The sequence below is a fragment of the Orbicella faveolata genome, unplaced genomic scaffold, assembly GCF_042242905.1.
Source record: "Orbicella faveolata isolate gen_17 unplaced genomic scaffold, um_ofav_v1 contig_46, whole genome shotgun sequence".
Classification (NCBI taxonomy): Eukaryota; Metazoa; Cnidaria; class Anthozoa; order Scleractinia; family Merulinidae; genus Orbicella; species Orbicella faveolata.
Window position 1 is genome coordinate 9,295,992 of NW_028301576.1, and position 19,280 is coordinate 9,315,271.

The 19,280-nt window shown below is 39.8% G+C and overlaps 1 protein-coding gene across 2 annotated transcripts in view; it reads left to right on the forward strand.

The window, feature by feature from the left end:
* Positions 1–19,280, forward strand: part of LOC110055000 (uncharacterized) — a 64,600-nt gene that overhangs the window by 30,091 nt on the left and 15,229 nt on the right. For both annotated transcript variants that reach the window (XM_089276601.1, XM_089276602.1), the window contains 26 exons: positions 1,659–2,005; positions 2,180–2,420; positions 2,782–2,829; positions 3,877–4,217; positions 4,874–5,111; positions 6,241–6,285; positions 6,865–7,211; positions 7,386–7,626; positions 8,024–8,071; positions 9,101–9,441; positions 10,137–10,374; positions 12,141–12,362; positions 12,874–13,208; positions 13,431–13,668; positions 13,816–14,037; positions 14,259–14,593; positions 14,820–15,057; positions 15,204–15,425; positions 15,644–15,978; positions 16,204–16,441; positions 16,589–16,810; positions 17,032–17,366; positions 17,592–17,829; positions 17,976–18,197; positions 18,409–18,743; positions 18,961–19,198. In XM_089276601.1, the coding sequence (XP_089132727.1) occupies positions 1,659–2,005; positions 2,180–2,420; positions 2,782–2,829; positions 3,877–4,217; positions 4,874–5,111; positions 6,241–6,285; positions 6,865–7,211; positions 7,386–7,626; positions 8,024–8,071; positions 9,101–9,441; positions 10,137–10,374; positions 12,141–12,362; positions 12,874–13,208; positions 13,431–13,668; positions 13,816–14,037; positions 14,259–14,593; positions 14,820–15,057; positions 15,204–15,425; positions 15,644–15,978; positions 16,204–16,441; positions 16,589–16,810; positions 17,032–17,366; positions 17,592–17,829; positions 17,976–18,197; positions 18,409–18,743; positions 18,961–19,198 (6,450 nt within the window). The remainder of the gene's footprint in view (positions 1–1,658; positions 2,006–2,179; positions 2,421–2,781; positions 2,830–3,876; positions 4,218–4,873; positions 5,112–6,240; positions 6,286–6,864; positions 7,212–7,385; positions 7,627–8,023; positions 8,072–9,100; positions 9,442–10,136; positions 10,375–12,140; positions 12,363–12,873; positions 13,209–13,430; positions 13,669–13,815; positions 14,038–14,258; positions 14,594–14,819; positions 15,058–15,203; positions 15,426–15,643; positions 15,979–16,203; positions 16,442–16,588; positions 16,811–17,031; positions 17,367–17,591; positions 17,830–17,975; positions 18,198–18,408; positions 18,744–18,960; positions 19,199–19,280) is intronic.

The following is a 19,280-nucleotide window of genomic DNA, read 5'->3' on the forward strand; positions in this document are numbered from 1 at the left end:
AATATTCCAGATTTAAAGAAAGATATACTGTACAATTAACTGACGATGATCGGCTAATGGTGCAACAAAGACGTAAACGATGGTTGATTTTGTCGAACCGAAACAAGCGAACTGAATCTGTGAGAACCATTGAAGAACTCTCACTGGAATTTGTTCCGCAGACTTTCGAACGCTATTTTCATAAATTTTCTACTTAAAGCTAACCAGCAATTTGCAGAAATACTACCTACAACCTATATCTTCCAATCCCGCAGTATTTATAACATACAAAGTTGTGTGATCCGATCATGATCAAGAAGCGTTATACTGATATGTAAATAGATCGCAACTGTACGCCGCTAACCAACACTTATTTCTCTTTCGATTTAGATGAAAGTCGAAGATTAATCCTTTAGAATTACATGATAACAAAATTGTTAGACTCACAGAGTTTTTCGAAGGTTTGGAAATCAGCAGTGCGACAAAGATTCTGTGATATAGCGTCGAAAATATGACTGCGTAACATGTGCGGACCGCTTAGGGAACACATCCTTTTCGCTTATCCGACGAATTTCGCTGCAAACTTTGAGAACAATTTACATTGGTTATTTGGAGTTACGACTTAAAACGTGTGACAATGTGAAATCGGTAATTGTATGAAATGTTTCCTTCCGCCTTGCTTCCCGCAGCTTCAAAAATACAGGTCCAAACAATACGATTTTCAATCGATCGAAGCCAATGTTTTGGAGGTCATCAAGTCTCGAAAACTGCGACACGTACGTCGCTCTTATAAACATGAAGCATTCAACTGAAAGTAAAACACAAGCTGGATTTAACAGAACAATCACACCTTGATAAAATACATTCTCGCTAAGGACAAATGTAAACGGGCTATAAACACGCGTGGGAATCTTATGTCTAGTTGACGAAATTACCATCCAAAGCAGTCCCTGAGTTTTCTTTCCTGCTTTTCGTTTGCCTGCTCCTCCACTTCGTATCTAGCTTTCCATTCCTAATATACAAGCAACTCGTCCGCAAAGAAGTCTTCCCCTTCGTCGCTTGAAATATTGTAAATTGCTCTCAAAGCTCTAAGCAGTGAGTTCACAGTTGTCGAACGTGCTCGATCGAAGTTTATTTCGGAGTCTTCCGAATCGAAACTTAACTCTGACTCCAGTGACGAAAAAGAAATGATTCTGAGACAAAACTTGGACGTTTTAGTCCCAAAATACATCGGAACGATTAGTTTTGTGTTCCATTTTCTCGAGCAAATACAGAGAGTTGACTGAGGCGCCATTGTGTTTGGTTCCTGGGTAGACGTCATCAGGTACCGCCGCCCCAGACTCCCTAAAACGCGGTCGTGAAACCTTCAAGCGCGACTTTGAAAGGGCATAGAAAATCGAGGATTCAACCAAATTCAAAAATTTCTTCGCCCAAATGCTTCGAATAAAGTCTAGATTCGTTTTAGTGAAAAAAAAATTTTGGGGTTAGGTGCACTTTAAGTTTTACTACGTTACTTCCCACGGATGGCTTCCTTGTCTTTCGAACAGACAGTACTCAACCTTGAATTTGGGAAGGTACTACAATAATGAAAGTAATAACATTGACTAAATTTGGGAAGGTGCTACAATAATGAAAGTAATAACATGGCCATATCATTTTTAACTGTTCTCGACAAACAGGCGTCCAATGTCCAATCCCCATGGATACCACATTCATCATTGGATCGTCTGGAGCTGCCTGTAGTGGTAACAACTGGAATCGCGTGTTGAGCTTTGTCCAAACTTTGGTCCGTTATTTTGGCGTTTCACCATCTGGAAGTCACATTGCACTCATACGATACAGCAGCGATCCTGAGCTGGTTCTGAAATTGAACACATTAACTGGTTCTCGTCTCAGTGTCTCAGAGGTCAACGGGCAGGTTGCTCGCCTGGTCTGTCGGCCAGGTTTCAATCAAATTGATAAAGCGATGGACCTAGCTAACAAGGAAGTGTTGACATCCCCAGCTGGCATGAGAGATGTTCCAAGGGTAATCTCAGTGCATGTGCTAATCATTGTTTTGTTAAGTGTTCACGCACCCCTTAGTGAGACCGTCTCGTAATACCCTGACTCCAGTAACAAATGAAGAAATTGCCTCTCTCGAGAATTTATTTCGTCCATTTCATCATTTATTCATGTCAATCTATGTTTTCTTTCCTGATAGCCTGTTATTGTGATCACGGATGGAAGGCAAACAACTACCCAAGGACCATATACTTCTCTGGACGTCCTCTCCTCGCGACTGCAGCAAAAGAAAGCAAGTGTGTTTGCTTTGGGTATTGGCGATGACATTGACAAATCAGAACTTGAAAAAATCGCAACCTCAGCAGACAACGTGTTCACGGTTAAATCGTTCGACGAACTGGAAGACAAAGTCCATCGAATAAAGAGAGGCTTTTGTATAGGTATTGCTCAAATATCGTTTTTAAATAATTTAATATTTGATTAGTACGTTTAATGTTTCCTTGCAGTTTTTCATTTTTTCTTAATCTCTTTCTCTGATGAACAGTAAGACCGATTACTGGCGTATACGCCGTTAAGTGATTACATAGAAGTGCCGGGTTTAGCTGCTGTTCCTAATGTTGTTCTTGTTGTTGTTGCTGTTGTTCTTGTTGTTGTTAATTTTTTTCCCAGCATAAGTAATGGACGCTGAAACGTCGTGACTTTCTGCTCTTTCAACTCACACCGCGGTCATACCATTAATTTATTTAACTACCGTGACAGTATATAAACATAAAGCCTGGCATATATCTTCTTTTCTTATAGTGCCTCCTGTACGTACGACTACAATACCGCTGCCCACAACTCCTCCGAGTAAGTTTTGTTCATCCCATTTGAGCCAGTAATTGTCATCAAGAATACTTTTCATTTGCATTTAATGCATTTACGCCAGTATTTATAACGGTTTCGCTAGTGCAGATCCCTTTCTGTTGTTATGCCTTTCTCAATGCAAGACCATTCAGGTACATTTTCTTTATGACGTTTTGGTTCAGCCCCCTAACATTGGGTGTTAACGAACGAAGCTACCAGGAGCCCTAAGAAGCTGCTGTATTGGTAGGGCTACTGGACCTTTTCACTTATTTACCCCCTAAGAGTCCAAATTGGCACACAAGGTCATAACTTTGTGAATATTAGATAGATTTCTATGAATTTTTGCCATGAAAATTGTCTTGCGAAGATCTGCTGATTGAAGTCATGAAAGTTTGACCCTCTCCCATCTAAGACATGGTTGACCACCCCCAGAACTTTTTAGTTCCTTTTTCGGGATGCAAATGGCATGCAAGACTTGTTTCATATCAAGCTATGCACTAAGAGCTGCTAAATAAGCTATAGTTTAGGGGTATACCTAATATAGTAGAAGATTGATACATTTTTGAAGTCGTTCATTTTCCCATTTTAAAGCAATTTCTCTCAAAATGGCTATCTCCTTCATAACTGCTGATGTCAATAGACCAATTTCGATATATTAAAATTCAGCCTAAAACAATAGAACTCAGCACGAGGCTCCGGGGAATAAACTCTACAAACTCTGTATTCCCCGGAGCCTCGAATCTTAAATAAGCTGATTACTGGCTTTAAAATGACATATTGTACACAGGCAGAGTGTCTTTATTTGCCGATTTGGGAAAAACTGCCATTCGCCTTAGGGGGTAAAGGGTTAAAAATGAAACAAAAGCTTTCAAAACCTTACAGGTTTGCTATTACGACGATTTTGCAGGGGTGGAACTATTATCAAGCGGCGTCACAAAAAGACTCTTCCTTTCACGCGACTTAAGCTCAAGCCGGCTTAGGCGGTGTAGTGCTGTTCTTTGTTAGATTTGGGAAAGTGTTGTCTTAAGGTACAGAGTTAATATTTTTCAGGCTGCAAAGCTGCGGCAGATGTGGCATTCCTTGTTGATTCATCGGGAAGCATTGGTCGTGGAAGATGGCCATTGATGATAAACTTCTTGAAAGAAGTTACCAATGTGTTCAACGTTGGTCCGGATGGTACTCGTATAGCTGTAATTGCCTACAGCACCAACGCAAAGCTGGAGTTTACTTTCAACAAATTGTCTGGCGCACAAATTACAGCAGAGGAATATGGAAAACTGATCGATAAAATAAGATTTCAGAGAGGCTTTACTTACATCGACAAGGCTCTGATCATGGCTGATGAACAGGTGTTCATTAAAAGCGCTGGAATGAGGCCTGGTGTATCACAGGTAAGAAATTGCACAACAATTTTTAACTCGCTAAATATAGCTACAGTCATATCTAATTGGTTTAAATTGGAGTCGGCCAAAAAATCGGAGCAGTCAGGCCTGTAAATCACACCTGTAAATCACACCTGTCCGCACCGCTCGTCCGCTGCTGATCCAGTATTTTTGTACCTGCATAGAATCACATACCGTTTTGGAATCGTTTCCAGTCTCAGAGAGAGACTGGGTGGCCACATTGCCTTCATTTACGTAGATAGGGGCCGGAACTTTCTCGCATATTTTACCATGATAAAAAGCCTGCATTTATATTAGATGTTATGACATCTGCATGTCAACAACTCTGAAAATGAAAGAAACTTTAAACGTCGTCTCCATCCTTAACCATCTTTGTTCCTTTAAGGTTTATTATTCTCTCTTTACCGTTTTTCTATCTTAATAAATTACCATTTTCAGGTTTTCTTCAGTTCAAAGGTAACTTTGTATATGGTCACAATACCGTAACTGAGCTCTTTTATGCTAAGTCAGTAATTTTAAAACGTGCACTTTTTTTAAAGCCTGATTTTAGATTAGATGATTTGACGTTCACATCGCAACAACTCTGGAAATGAAAGAAGCTACACGGAAAAACTCAACGAAACCTTTATTTCAATTCTCAACAGGTCGCTATAGTGATCACCGATGGAGAGCAGACCACAACGCAAGCATATACACCTTTGGATATCGCCTCTAAAAGGATCAAAGATAAGGGAGTTGAAGTGTTCGCCTTGGGTGTTGGTGGCGGTGTTAAAGTTGATCAACTACGACTGATTGCAAGTTCTAATGACAACGTGTTCACATCTTCCGGTTTTGAGGAACTCGTCAATGTCGTGAGGCCAATTGTGGAGAAGTCTTGTCCAAGTAAGGGAGCTTTGTCTCCATGGAAGAAGCGAACGTGAATTTTAAGCTTTTCTATATAAGGGGTGTTTAATAACGAAAATTAAAGACAAGAATACATCACAGTATTAATTTTATTTTGGATGGGATAAATGCTCTATCCGTTTGTTTTAAAGTTGCGGTGGAAAGATACTTCATACGTCAACGTGGTCGTTCTTTTTACTCTTTCTAGAAAAAAGTAGAGATCGTGGGTTTCGAAGAATTTTATTTTTAAAGTAGTACTATGACGAAAATCGCATCTCTTCTAACTAAGTCATTTTAAAACATAAACAAGTAGTCTCTATGAGGAGAAAAATGCCGTTTACTATTTTCAAATGTCTGTTTTCGTTCCTGAGATATTCAAGTTTTTAATATATGCAAATTAGCCAAATGATGACGTCATACACTCAACCAAATTTTGATTAAATGTGATGAAGAAACATATCTCAGCCAATTTGTATCAGAAATGTTTGATTCTTTGCAGTAACACTCTACTAAATGTGCTCCACAATACGAGCTGAACAGTTTTGTTACCATGGCAACATACAGGGTTCCAGACCTGCCCAATATTAAAGGCGTTTCTGGCCACCTTTGGTGATCCATTTTGATATTTGCCAGTGATGTCTCATATGCACGATCCAGCAAGCATATAGATATGTTAGCTCGAGTTCATGGCCTCGTTTAATGTTTTTCAAGCTGAAAATCACTAACATATTGAAATCAAGTGGGTGGGGACTGGAAAAGAGTGAGTTGCCATGGGAACATAACTTTTTTACAGCCATAGGTGTATTTCCTGTAGAACTATTAGCCTACCAAGTTTCAATGGATTCTACTGCAAATTGACCGAGATAGCTCTATTTATGTACTTAATATAATATTGGGTTGAGTGTATGACGTCATCAGTCATCTCATTTGCATATTTTACTTATTTTTCAAACTTATATATCTCTGGAACTAATGCAGATATTTGAAAACGGTAAATGGCGTTTTTATTCTTTCATGGAATTCTATGTGATACACCTTAAAAAACCAAGGGGTAAAAATTTGATCATAGTACCACTTTAACATTCTACGATTTTGCTGATTTTGCCTATATTTTGTTATTTTATTTTAGTACCACCTCCTGTTACTACACCAACACCAGCACCTACAACTCCAGGTATGTGATACTAGTTCTAGAGCGGCGTTTCCCCTTTTATCTCTCCGACAATCAGGGCATGTTAAATAAAATATTGTCACGAAGGGTGTCTTTTTACAATCAACCTTGTTCATTTTTGCCCGTCAAGTTTACATTTCTACAACGCTTTGCTAGGGTTTGTTTTCATGTGAGTTCGTCAAGGACCAAAACTGTTGTCGTCGCTGTTGTTGTTGTTGTTGTTGTTGTTGTTGTTGTTGTTATTGTTGTTTTCATGCTGGAGCGCAGCGTGTAGGTAACGACCAGCTTGATGTTACTCAAACAAAAACTGGAGAAGGAAAAATAACTTTGAACGTCTTAAAACGGAGAGAAAACATGCGCTCTTTATTTCCTCAAAAATGTGGTAAGCTATCTCCACATTAAGTTTTACTACGTTACTTCCCACGGATAGCTTCCTTGTCTTTCGAACAGACAGTACTCAACCTTGAATTTGGGAAGGTGCTACAATAATGAAAGTAATAACATTGACTAAATTTGGGAAGGTGCTACAATAATGAAAGTAATAACATGGCCATATCATTTTTAACTGTTCTCGACAAACAGGCGTCCAATGTCCAATCCCCATGGATACCACATTCATCATTGGATCGTCTGGAGCTGCCTGTAGTGGTAACAACTGGAATCGCGTGTTGAGCTTTGTCCAAACTTTGGTCCGTTATTTTGGCGTTTCACCATCTGGAAGTCACATTGCACTCATACGATACAGCAGCGATCCCGAGCTGGTTCTGAAATTGAACACATTAACTGGTTCTCGTCTCAGTGTCTCAGAGGTCAACGGGCAGGTTGCTCGCCTGGTCTGTCGGCCAGGTTTCAATCAAATTGATAAAGCGATGGACCTAGCTAACAAGGAAGTGTTGACATCCCCAGCTGGCATGAGAGATGTTCCAAGGGTAATCTCAGTGCATTTGCTAATCATTGTTTTGTTAAGTGTTCACGCACCCCTTAGTGAGACCGTCTTGTAATACCCTGACTCCAGTAACAAATGAAGAAATTGCCTCTCTGGAGAATTTATTTCGTCCATTTTATCATTTATTCATGTCAATCTATGTTTTCTTTCCTGATAGCCTGTTATTGTGATCACGGATGGAAGGCAAACAACTACCCAAGGACCATATACTCCTCTGGACGTCCTCTCCTCGCGACTGCAGCAAAAGAAAGCAAGTGTGTTTGCTTTGGGTATTGGCGATGACATTGACAAATCAGAACTTGAAAAAATCGCAACCTCAGCAGACAACGTGTTCACGGTTAAATCGTTCGACGAACTGGAAGACAAAGTCCATCGAATAAAGAGAGGCTTTTGTATAGGTATTGCTCAAATATCGTTTTTAAATAATTTAATATTTGATTAGTACGTTTAATGTTTCATTGCAGTTTTTCATTTTTTCTTGATCTCTTTCTCTGATGAACAGTAAGACCGATTACTGGCGTATACGCCGTTAAGTGATTACGTAGAAGTGCCGGGTTTAGTTGCTGCTCCTAATGTTGTTGTTGTTGTTGTTGTTGTTGTTGTTGTTGTTCTTGTTGTTCTTGTTGTTCTTGTTGTTCTTGTTCTTGTTAATTTTTTTCCCAGCATAAGTAATGGACGCTGAAACGTCGTGACTTTCTGCTCTTTCAACTCACACCGCGGTCATACCATTAATTTATTTAACTACCGTGACAGTATATAAACATAAAGCGTGGCATATATCTTCTTTTCTTATAGTGCCTCCTGTACGTACGACTACAATACCGCTGCCCACAACTCCTCCGAGTAAGTTTTGTTCATCCCATTTGAGCCAGTAATTGTCATCAAGAATACTTTTCATTTGCATTTAATGCATTTACGCCAGTATTTATAACGGTTTCGCTAGTGCAGATCCCTTTCTGTTGTTATGCCTTTCTCAATGCAACACCATTCAGATACATTTTCTTTATGACGTTTTGGTTCAGCCCCCTAACATTGGGTGTTAACGAACGAAGCTACCAGGAGCCCTAAGAAGCTGCTGTATTGGTAGGGCTACTGGACCTTTTCACTTATTTACCCCCTAAGAGTGCAAATTGGCACACAAGGTCATAACTTTGTGAATATTAGATAGATTTCTATGAATTTTTGCCATGAAAATTGTCTTGCGAAGATCTGCTGATTGAAGTCATGAAAGTTTGACCCTCTCCCATCTAAGACATGGTTGACCACCCCCAGAACTTTTTAGTTCCTTTTTCGGGATGCACATGGAATGCAAGACTTGTTTCATATCAAGCTATGCACTAAGAGCTGCTAAATAAGCTATAGTTTAGGGGTATACCTAATATAGTAGAAGATTGATACATTTTTGAAGTCGTTCATTTTCCCATTTTAAAGCAATTTCTCTCAAAATGGCTATCTCCTTCATAACTGCTGATGTCAATAGACCAATTTCGATATATTAAAATTCAGCCTAAAACAATAGACCTCAGCTCGAGGCTCCGGGGAATAAACTCTACAAACTCGAATCTTAAATAAGCTGATTACTGGCTTTAAAATGACATATTGTACACAGGCAGAGTGTCTTTATTTGCCGATTTGGGAAAAACTGCCATTCGCCTTAGGGGGTAAAGGGTTAAAAATGAAACAAAAGCTTTCAAAACCTTACAGGTTTGCTATTACGACGATTTTGCAGGGGTGGAACTATTATCAAGCGGCGTCACAAAAAGACTCTTCCTTTCACGCGACTTAAGCTCAAGCCGACTTAGGCGGTGTAGTGCTGTTCTTTGTTAGATTTGGGAAAGTGTTGTCTTAAGGTACAGAGTTAATATTTTTCAGGCTGCAAAGCTGCGGCAGATGTGGCATTCCTTGTTGATTCATCGGGAAGCATTGGTCGTGGAAGATGGCCATTGATGATAAACTTCTTGAAAGAAGTTACCAATGTGTTCAACGTTGGTCCGGATGGTACTCGTATAGCTGTAATTGCCTACAGCACCAACGCAAAGCTGGAGTTTACTTTCAATAAATTGTCTGGCGCACAAATTACAGCAGAGGAATATGGAAAACTGATCGATAAAATAAGATTTCAGAGAGGCTTTACTTACATCGACAAGGCTCTGATCATGGCTGATGAACAGGTGTTCATTAAAAGCGCTGGAATGAGGCCTGGTGTATCACAGGTAAGAAATTGCACAACAATTTTTAACTCGCTAAATATAGCTACAGTCATATCTAATTGGTTTAAATTGGAGTCGGCCAAAAAATCGGAGCAGTCAGGCCTGTAAATCACACCTGTAAATCACACCTGTAAATCACACCTGTAAATCACACCTGTAAATCACACCTGTCCGCACCGCTCGTCCGCTGCTGATCCAGTATTTTTGTACCTGCATAGAATCACATACCGTTTTAGAATCGTTTCCAGTCTCAGAGAGAGACTGGGTGGCCACATTGCCTTCATTTACGTAGATAGGGGCCGGAACTTTCTCGCATATTTTACCATGATAAAAAGCCTGCATTTATATTAGATGTTATGACATCTGCATGTCAACAACTCTGAAAATGAAAGAAACTTTAAACGTCGTCTCCATCCTTAACCATCTTTGTTCCTTTAAGTTTTATTATTCTCTCTTTACCGTTTTTCTATCTTAATAAACTACTATTTTCAGGTTTTCTTCAGTTCAAAGGTAATTTTGTATATGGTCACAATACCGTAACTGAGCTCTTTTATGCTAAGTCAGTAATTTTAAAACGTACACTTTTTTTAAAGCCTGATTTTAGATTAGATGATTTGACGTTCACATCGCAACAACTCTGGAAATGAAAGAAGCTACACGGAAAAACTCAACGAAACCTTTATTTCAATTCTCAACAGGTCGCTATAGTGATCACCGATGGAGAGCAGACCACAACGCAAGCATATACACCTTTGGATGTCGCCTCTAAAAGGATCAAAGATAAGGGAGTTGAAGTGTTCGCCTTGGGTGTTGGTGGCGGTGTTAAAGTTGATCAACTACGACTGATTGCAAGTTCTAATGACAACGTGTTCACATCTTCCGGTTTTGAGGAACTCGTCAATGTCGTGAGGCCAATTGTGGAGAAGTCTTGTCCAAGTAAGGGAGCTTTGTCTCCATGGAAGAAGCGAACGTGAATTTTAAGCTTTTCTATATAAGGGGTGTTTAATTACGAAAATTAAAGACAAGAATACATCACAGTATTTATTTTATAGATCTTATTCATTCTCGTGCAGAAAAATACTTACTTTAGGTTACTTAAGTGTTTCTTTTTCCATTGATTGCTGAGTTAAGTCGAAGTTAAGGCGAAAGTCTATATGCCTTTTGGAAGCGAGAAGAAACCTGTCTCGCAGTGGCTTCTGGGGCTGTTACTGGGAACAGAAACAAAAAACGAACACTATTTTGTCCCCAGTAATGATCCCACAAGCAACTGGGAGATCAGACTCGCCCCAGCAAGTAGCGAATGAAGAACATTTAACAGCAATTAGAAAACTGGAAGGCTATAATCTAAGCTTCGTCTGCTAATGTTCTCAAAGCTTTTTGCCAGAAAATTGACGCAGCAACTTCGCTATGTTGTTAATGTAATGTAAAAGGAATCGCATGCGTTGAAAAATTCTATTTCATAACTAAAGCTGCTAGCGGGCACTCTGCTTCTTCTGCTCGTTAAATGCTTCTATCAGTTGCAGACATTTGCAGACATTTGTGCGTGTGCTGTGCATTAATTAAAGATGTTGATAAATACAAAACGTTAAAAGCGTGATTTTGTACACTATTTTGCTCATATATTTATAAGTATATGCAGATACAGGTTGTGCTCTTTCCTTCATGTGTCTTGTGATCGTACTTATTTCATTCTTTCAATAAGCGCTCAACACTCTCCTCCCCCTTTCCCCCTTCCCCCCTTTCCATCTTTCCCCTTTAGCACTTTCACCTCACGTTACTCACCCTCCAGTTGACATCTCCTCGCCAGTTAATAAACTTGCAGTTAGCAGTGTGCACTTAAATTTAACTTGAACCTGACGCGTTAATAATTAAATTAATTGATTTCATTAGCGATAACCTTTAAAAGTAAAAACAACAGCGTAAAAATAAATCGCTTCCTATAAGATGTTTTTTCTCAAGGACTGCAGGTATTTGAGCAGACTTAAGCAGCTATACGCTCTTGCTGGCTTTTAATGTAAGTACTAGAAATGGAAAATGCACAATAATTAGAAGCTTTCCAGGTATGTGTTAAATAGATCTGTCATCTTATATTAGCATCATGTTTTCTTATCCATGTTATGTCTCTTTTTCTTTTCTGAAGACTGTGGCTTTGTTTGAACGCTGTAAAATGTTATATAGAACAACGCTGTGCAAATTACAAACTCTCGTAATTCTATTTAGGCCACTTTTATGTCTTCAAACATGACAGACGAAGGTCGCCCGGAACATTACATTCTGCCACGCGGGCTACTGTTACAACACTTTATCTTGTAAATACTCTGCTCAGGGAGATTTCCAACAGCACGTAAGGGCGACAAGAGAAGTAAATTTTGTTCTCTAAACCAAGCACCCGACTAGGTGACATTTTAAATCACTCTTCCCGATTTAAGGCTATTAACACCACCTTATACACCGTATTCCAAAATGGCAGCCAGTTTATTATTCTTTTGTTTACATGGTAATTAGCCATCTTTGCCTCGTCAACATGTACAAAATACAATTAAGTGAAAATTAGGCAAAGAGGGCTAATTAACATGCACACAAAAGAATAATAAACTGGCCGCCATTTTGAAATAAAATGTATAAATAGATTATTCTTTGTACACTTCATAAGGTACAGTTCAAAAGAGCACAGCGAAAACAGTCGTGTTTTTTACCTCCAGAGAAAGTAACAGATCCATGTAAGACTGTTGGCTGCAAAGCTCCCTACAACATCGGCTGCAGAACTGTAAACAACACAGCAGAGTGCATCTGCCCGACATGTCCAGACACAGCCGACCCTGTTTGTACATCAGACGATATCCAAGATACTTCTGCTTGCCACATGAGGCGACAATCGTGTATAAGTGGTGATCTTGTGACTATTGCTAAGAGTGGCCCATGTGGTACGTAATAACAATTACTCATTACTAGAGCGGTTTTCAATTGAGTGTCGTAAAACCAAAACCAAAGTAATCACTCTAGCCAATCATAAAGGACACAGACAGTACAATGAACCAATCAAAACTCGAAGCAATTACATGAAGATGACTCAAAGCGCGGGAAGGTAGTCACGATTGGTTTCGGTTTTACTTCTGATTGGATAAAAAAGTGACGCTAGTTTTTTAAACCAATCGTCAAGCTAGTAAATGCAAAACCAATTACGTTTCGACACTCAATTGAAAACTGTTCTATAATGATTGTTTTTGATACAATAAATGTTCTTCACTTCCAAAGAGTAAAATGGCAGAATCCTCAAGAAATCTATAATTACGTCCCACTTTATCAAGCAAAAAACATGTCTGACGTCACATTGTGGTACACAAAAACCAATCCGGTAATTTTATGACACAATATATAAATAGCTCTATCTATAGGAGCGGACGAATTTTACACTTGACTTCCTTCCCTTTCTAGAGAAGGAATGTAGACCAATTGCAGATATTGGATTTGTCATCGACTCATCTGGAAGCATTGGACGAAGCAACTGGGGAAGAATGAAGCGATTCCTGAAAGCGTTGGTCAGCAAGCTTGACGTCAGTCCTTCCACTACACACATATCAGCTGTTGCCTATAGCAACAACCCTGAGGTCGTCTTACGATTCAGCAACCCTCAGGGTACAGATGAAGTGAATAGGGCGTTTGATGGAATGCGTTGGCAGCGGGGTTTCACTTACACAGATAAAGCCCTTCTCCTTGCAGACAGTGATTTGTTCCAAAGTGCAAATGGCATGAGACCAAACGTAGCAAAGGTAAAGATGTCCTTGCTTTTATCTCAGTAAATGATGAACAGCGCAACTAAATATCTAGTACCTCCTCTCTCTAGTTATGGTTTAGAGTTGTTTGAATTGAAACTGCGGTTGGCTTTCTATAATTGAAAACGGACCTTTTTCCCACTCTGATGCTTTTTATTAACTCATTCCCTTTCTGTGTTGATTGAGTCTAAAAAGAACACTGGGAATTTTCCTTTCCAGGTATTGGTTGTAATCACTGATGGAAAGCAAACGACATCAAAACCGTACACCAAACTGTCAGTTGCTTCACAAGGAGTAAAGAACAAAGATGTAGCGGTGTATGCTGTTGGAGTTGGCAAAGGAGCTGATAAAGCAGAACTAAGAGAAATTGCATCGAGCCAAGAGAATGTCTTTGTATCTGCCTCATTTAAGGAACTTCAGACGCTTGCAGTCGAGATGAGGAAGAGGCTTTGCAAAGGTTAATATCCATCTCGTTTCCATCCAAATAGCCTGACTTCAAGGAAAGCAGCAAACGTAGAATCATAACACAGTTTAATAGGACGGAATATTTATTTTTCTTAAAATCGCTTACATAGTTTGATCTGACCAATTTGTCATCTTTCAGCCAAACCACCAGATCCATGTAAGACTATTGGTTGTAGCGCACCATACAACATTGGCTGCAGAACTGTAAACAATACAGCAGAGTGCATCTGCCCGACATGTCCAGACACAGCCGACCCTGTTTGCACATCAGACGAAATCCAGGATCGTTCTGAGTGTCACATGAAAAGACAATCTTGTATAAGTGGCGATCTAGTGACAATTGCAAAGAAGGGACCATGCGGTTTGTAAACTTACTTTACTTCGAGCAACAGAGATTTAATGTTTTAATATTCCTTTAAAATATCCTGTCACACTTCCATCGTGCCTGTTGCAAATAAAAGCATAAATTACTACTACTACATTGTATTATTGGCCCTCAACGTTTGCGCCAACATGGACCACTTTCTCTTATTGAAAATGGACTTAATATTTATTCATATCTTTTTTATTATTTTTTTCCAGAAAAGCAATGCAAGCCAGTTGCAGATATTGGATTTGTCATCGACTCATCTGGAAGCATTGGACGAAGCAACTGGGGAAGAATGAAGCGATTCCTAAAAGCGTTGGTCAGCAAGCTTGGCGTCAGTCCTTCCGCTACGCACATATCAGCTGTTGCCTATAGCAACAACCCCGAGGTCGTCCTACGATTCAGAAACCGTCAGAGTACAGATGAAGTGAATAAGGTGTTTGATGGAATGCGTTGGCAGCGAGGTTTCACTTACACAGATAAAGCCCTTATCCTTGCAGACAGTGATTTGTTCCAGAGTGCAAATGGCATGCGACCAAACGTGGCAAAGGTAAAGAAAACCTAGCTGATACTCCAAGAAGTAAATGATGATCAGTGCGGCTAACTATCTGGTACTTCTCCTCTCGACTCATAAGTTAGAGGTGTTCTAATTGAAAGTTTGGTTGACTTTCTATAATTGAAAACGGACATTTTTCCCACTGTGATGCTTTTTATTAACTCATTCCCTTTCTTTGTTGATTGAGTCTAAAAATAACACTGGGAATTTTCCTTTCCAGGTATTGGTTGTAATCACTGATGGAAAGCAAACGACATCAAAACCGTACACCAAACTGTCAGTTGCTTCACAAGGAGTAAAGAACAAAGATGTAGCGGTGTATGCTGTTGGAGTAGGTAAAGGAGCTGATGAAGCAGAGCTAAGAGAAATAGCATCGAGCCAAGAGAATGTCTTTGTATCTGCGTCATTTAAGGAACTTCAGACGCTTGCAGTCGAAATTAGGAAGAGGCTTTGTGAAGGTCAGTATTCCTTCCTCCCATATAGAACACTTGTTGTCAAGAACACAAATTAACGTAGCTCAAAACATAAGTTGTCACGGTGTAATTTTGACTTCCTTCAAGTTTTCTTAAATTGTTTGTTTATTTTGCCATTCACCATCTCTCAGCCAAACCTCCAGATCCATGCAAGACGGTTGGCTGTAAGGCTCCTTACAACATAGGCTGCAGAACTGTAAACAACACAGCGGAGTGCATCTGCCCGACATGTCCAGACACAGCCGACCCCGTTTGCACATCAGACGAAATCCAGGATCGTTCTGAGTGTCACATGAAGAGGCAATCTTGTATAAGTGGCGATTTGGTAACTGTTGCAAAGAAGGGACCATGTGGTATGTGAATTTATTGACTTTGATAAAAAGCGATTCCTTGGTTGACTACTTTACAAACTTTACAAACACGTCTTTTACTTACATCCCACTGGTTGAGTAGAAAACCCCAAATCATTGATATTACAATGTGTTATGTTATCGCGCTCGGCAAACAGGGATGTCTTTGTGTCATAAAAAGTTGGCTTTCCGTTGAAGTTGCCAATTTCTTTTTTTACTAGAAAAGGAATGCAAGCCAATTGCAGATATTGGATTTGTCATCGACTCATCTGGAAGCATTGGACGAAGCAACTGGGGAAGAATGAAGCGATTCCTAAAAGCGTTGGTCAGCAAGCTTGACGTCAGTCCTTCCACTACACACATATCAGCTGTTGCCTATAGCAACAACCCCGAGGTGGTGTTGCGATTCAGAAATCGACAGAGCACAGATGAAGTGAATAACGCAATTGATGGAATGCGTTGGCAGCGCGGCTTTACTTACACAGATAAAGCCCTTCTCCTTGCAGACAGTGATTTGTTCCAAAGTGCAAATGGCATGAGACCTAACGTGGCAAAGGTAAAGATAACCTAGCTTATACCTTAGTTAGTGATGAACAGCGCAACTAAATACGTTGTACCTCCTCTCTCTAGTTATGGTTTAGAAGTGTTTTAATTGGAAATGTGGTTGACTTTCTATAATTCAAAACCGACCTTTTTCCGCTAAGATACATTTTCATAACTCTGTCCCTTTCTATGCATGTTGATTAATTCTAATAAGAACATTGGGACTTTTGCTTTCCAGGTATTGGTTGTAATCACTGATGGAAAGCAAACGACATCAAAACCGTACACCAAACTGTCAGTTGCTTCACAAGGAGTAAAGAACAAAGATGTAGCGGTGTACGCTGTTGGAGTCGGTAAAGGAGCTGATCAAGCAGAACTAAGAGAAATTGCATCGAGCCAAGAGAATGTCTTTGTATCTGCCTCATTTAAGGAACTTCAGACGCTTGCAGTCGAGATGAGGAAGAGGCTTTGCAAAGGTTAATATCCATCTCGTTTCCATCTAAACAGCATACCTTCAAGGAAAGCAGCAAACGTAGAATCATAACACAGTTTAATAGGACGGAATATTTATTTTTCTTAAAATCGCTTACATAGTTTGATCTTACCCATTTGTCAACTTTCAGCCAAACCACCAGATCCATGTAAGACTGTTGGTTGTAGTGCACCATACAACATAGGCTGCAGAACTGTAAATAACACAGCAGAGTGCATCTGCCCGACATGTCCAGACACAGCCGATCCTGTTTGCACATCAGACGAAATCCAGGATCGTTCTGAGTGTCACATGAAGAGACAATCTTGTATAAGTGGCGATCTAGTGACAATTGCAAAGAAGGGACCATGCGGTTTGTAAACTTACTTTACTTCGAGCAAGAGATATTTAATGCTTAAATACTCCTTTAAAATATCCTGTCACACTTCCATCGTGCCTATCGCAAATTAAAGCATAAATTACTACTACTACATTGTATTATTGGCCCTCAACGTTTGCGCCAACATGGACCACTTTCTTTTATTGAGAATGGACTTAATATTTATTCATATCTTTTTTATTATTTTTTTCCAGAAAAGCAATGCAAGCCAGTTGCAGATATTGGATTTGTCATCGACTCATCTGGAAGCATTGGACGAAGCAACTGGGGAAGAATGAAGCGATTCCTTAAAGCGTTGGTCAGCAAGCTTGACGTCAGTCCTTCCACTACGCACATATCAGCTGTTGCCTATAGCAACAACCCCGAGGTCGTCCTACGATTCAGAAACCGTCAGAGTACAGATGAAGTGAATAAGGTGTTTGATGGAATGCGTTGGCAGCGAGGTTTCACTTACACAGATAAAGCCCTTATCCTTGCAGACAGTGATTTGTTCCAGAGTGCAAATGGCATGCGACCAAACGTAGCAAAGGTAAAGAAAACCTAGCTGATACTCCAAGAAGTAAATGATGATCAGTGCGGCTAACTATCTGGTACTTCTCCTCTCGAGTCATAAGTTAGAGGGGTTTTAATTGAAAGTTTGGTTGACTTTCTATAATTGAAAACAGACCTTTTCCCACTGTGATGCTTTTTGTTAACTCATTCCCTTTCTTTGTTGATTGAGTCTAAAAATAACACTGGGAATTTTCCTTTCCAGGTATTGGTTGTAATCACTGATGGAAAGCAAACGACATCAAAACCTTACACCAAACTGTCAGTTGCTTCACAAGGAGTAAAGAATAAAGATGTGGCGGTGTATGCTGTTGGAGTTGGCAAAGGAGCTGATGAAGCAGAGCTAAGAGAAATAGCATCGAGCCAAGAGAATGTCTTTGTATCTGCCTCATTTAAGGAACTTCAGACGCTTGCAGTAGAGATTAGGAAGAGGCTTTGTGAAGGTCAGTATTCCTTCCTCCCATATAGAACACTTGTTGTCAAGAACACAAATTAACTTAGCTCAAAACATAAGTTGTCACGGTGTAATTTTGACTTCCTTCAAGTTTTCTTAAATTGTTTGTTTATTTTGCCATTCACCATCTCTCAGCCAAACCTCCAGATCCATGCAAGACGGTTGGCTGTAAGGCTCCTTACAACATAGGCTGCAGAACTGTAAATAACACAGCGGAGTGCATCTGCCCGACATGTCCAGACACAGCCGACCCTGTTTGCACATCAGACGAAATCCAGGATCGTTCTGAGTGTCACATGAAGAGGCAATCTTGTATAAGTGGCGATCTGGTAACTGTTGCAAAGAAGGGACCATGTGGTATGTGAGATTATTGACTTCGATAAAGAGCGATTTCTTGGTTGACTATTTTACAAACACGTTTTTCACTTACATCCTACTAGTTGAGTAGAAAACCCCAAATCATTGATATTACAACGTGTTATGTTATCGCATTTGGGCAAAGAAGGATGTCTTTTTGTCGTAAAAAGTGAACTTTTATGTTGAAGCTGTCAACTCCTTTTTTTACTAGGAAAGGAATGCAAGCCAATTGCAGATATTGGATTTGTCATCGACTCATCTGGAAGCATTGGACGAAGCAACTGGGGAAGAATGAAGCGATTCCTAAAAGCGTTGGTCAGCAAGCTTGACGTCAGTCCTTCCACTACGCACATATCAGCTGTTGCCTATAGGAACAACCCTGAGGTCGTCTTACGATTCAGAAACCGTCAGAGTACAGATGAAGTGAATAAGGTGTTTGATGGAATGCGTTGGCAGCGAGGCTTCACTTACACAGACAAAGCCCTTCTCCTTGCAGACAATGATTTGTTCCAAAGTGCAAATGGCATGAGACCAAACGTAGCAAAGGTAAAGATGTCCTTGCTTTTATGTCAGTAAATGATGAACAGCGCAACTAAATATCTAGTACCTCCTCTCTAGTTATGGTTTAGAGTTGTTTGAATTGAAACTGTGATTGACCTTCTATGATTCAAAACGCATCTTTTTCACTAAGATGCTTTTACTAACTCTGTCCCTTTCTATGTTTATTGATTCTAATAAGAACATTGGGACTTTTGCTTTCCAGGTTTTGGTTGTAATCACTGATGGAAAGCAAACGACATCAAAACCGTACACCAAACTGTCAGTTGCGTCACAAGGAGTAAAGAACAAAGATGTAGCGGTGTATGCTGTTGGAGTAGGTAAAGGAGCTGATGAAGCAGAGCTAAGAGAAATAGCATCGAGCCAAGAGAATGTTTTTGTATCTGCGTCATTTAAGGAACTTCAGACGCTTGCAGTCGAGATGAGGAAGAGGCTTTGCGAAGGTCAGTATTCCTTCCTCCCATATAGAACACTTGTTGTCAAGAACACAAATTAACGTAGCTTAAAACATAAGTTGTCACGGTG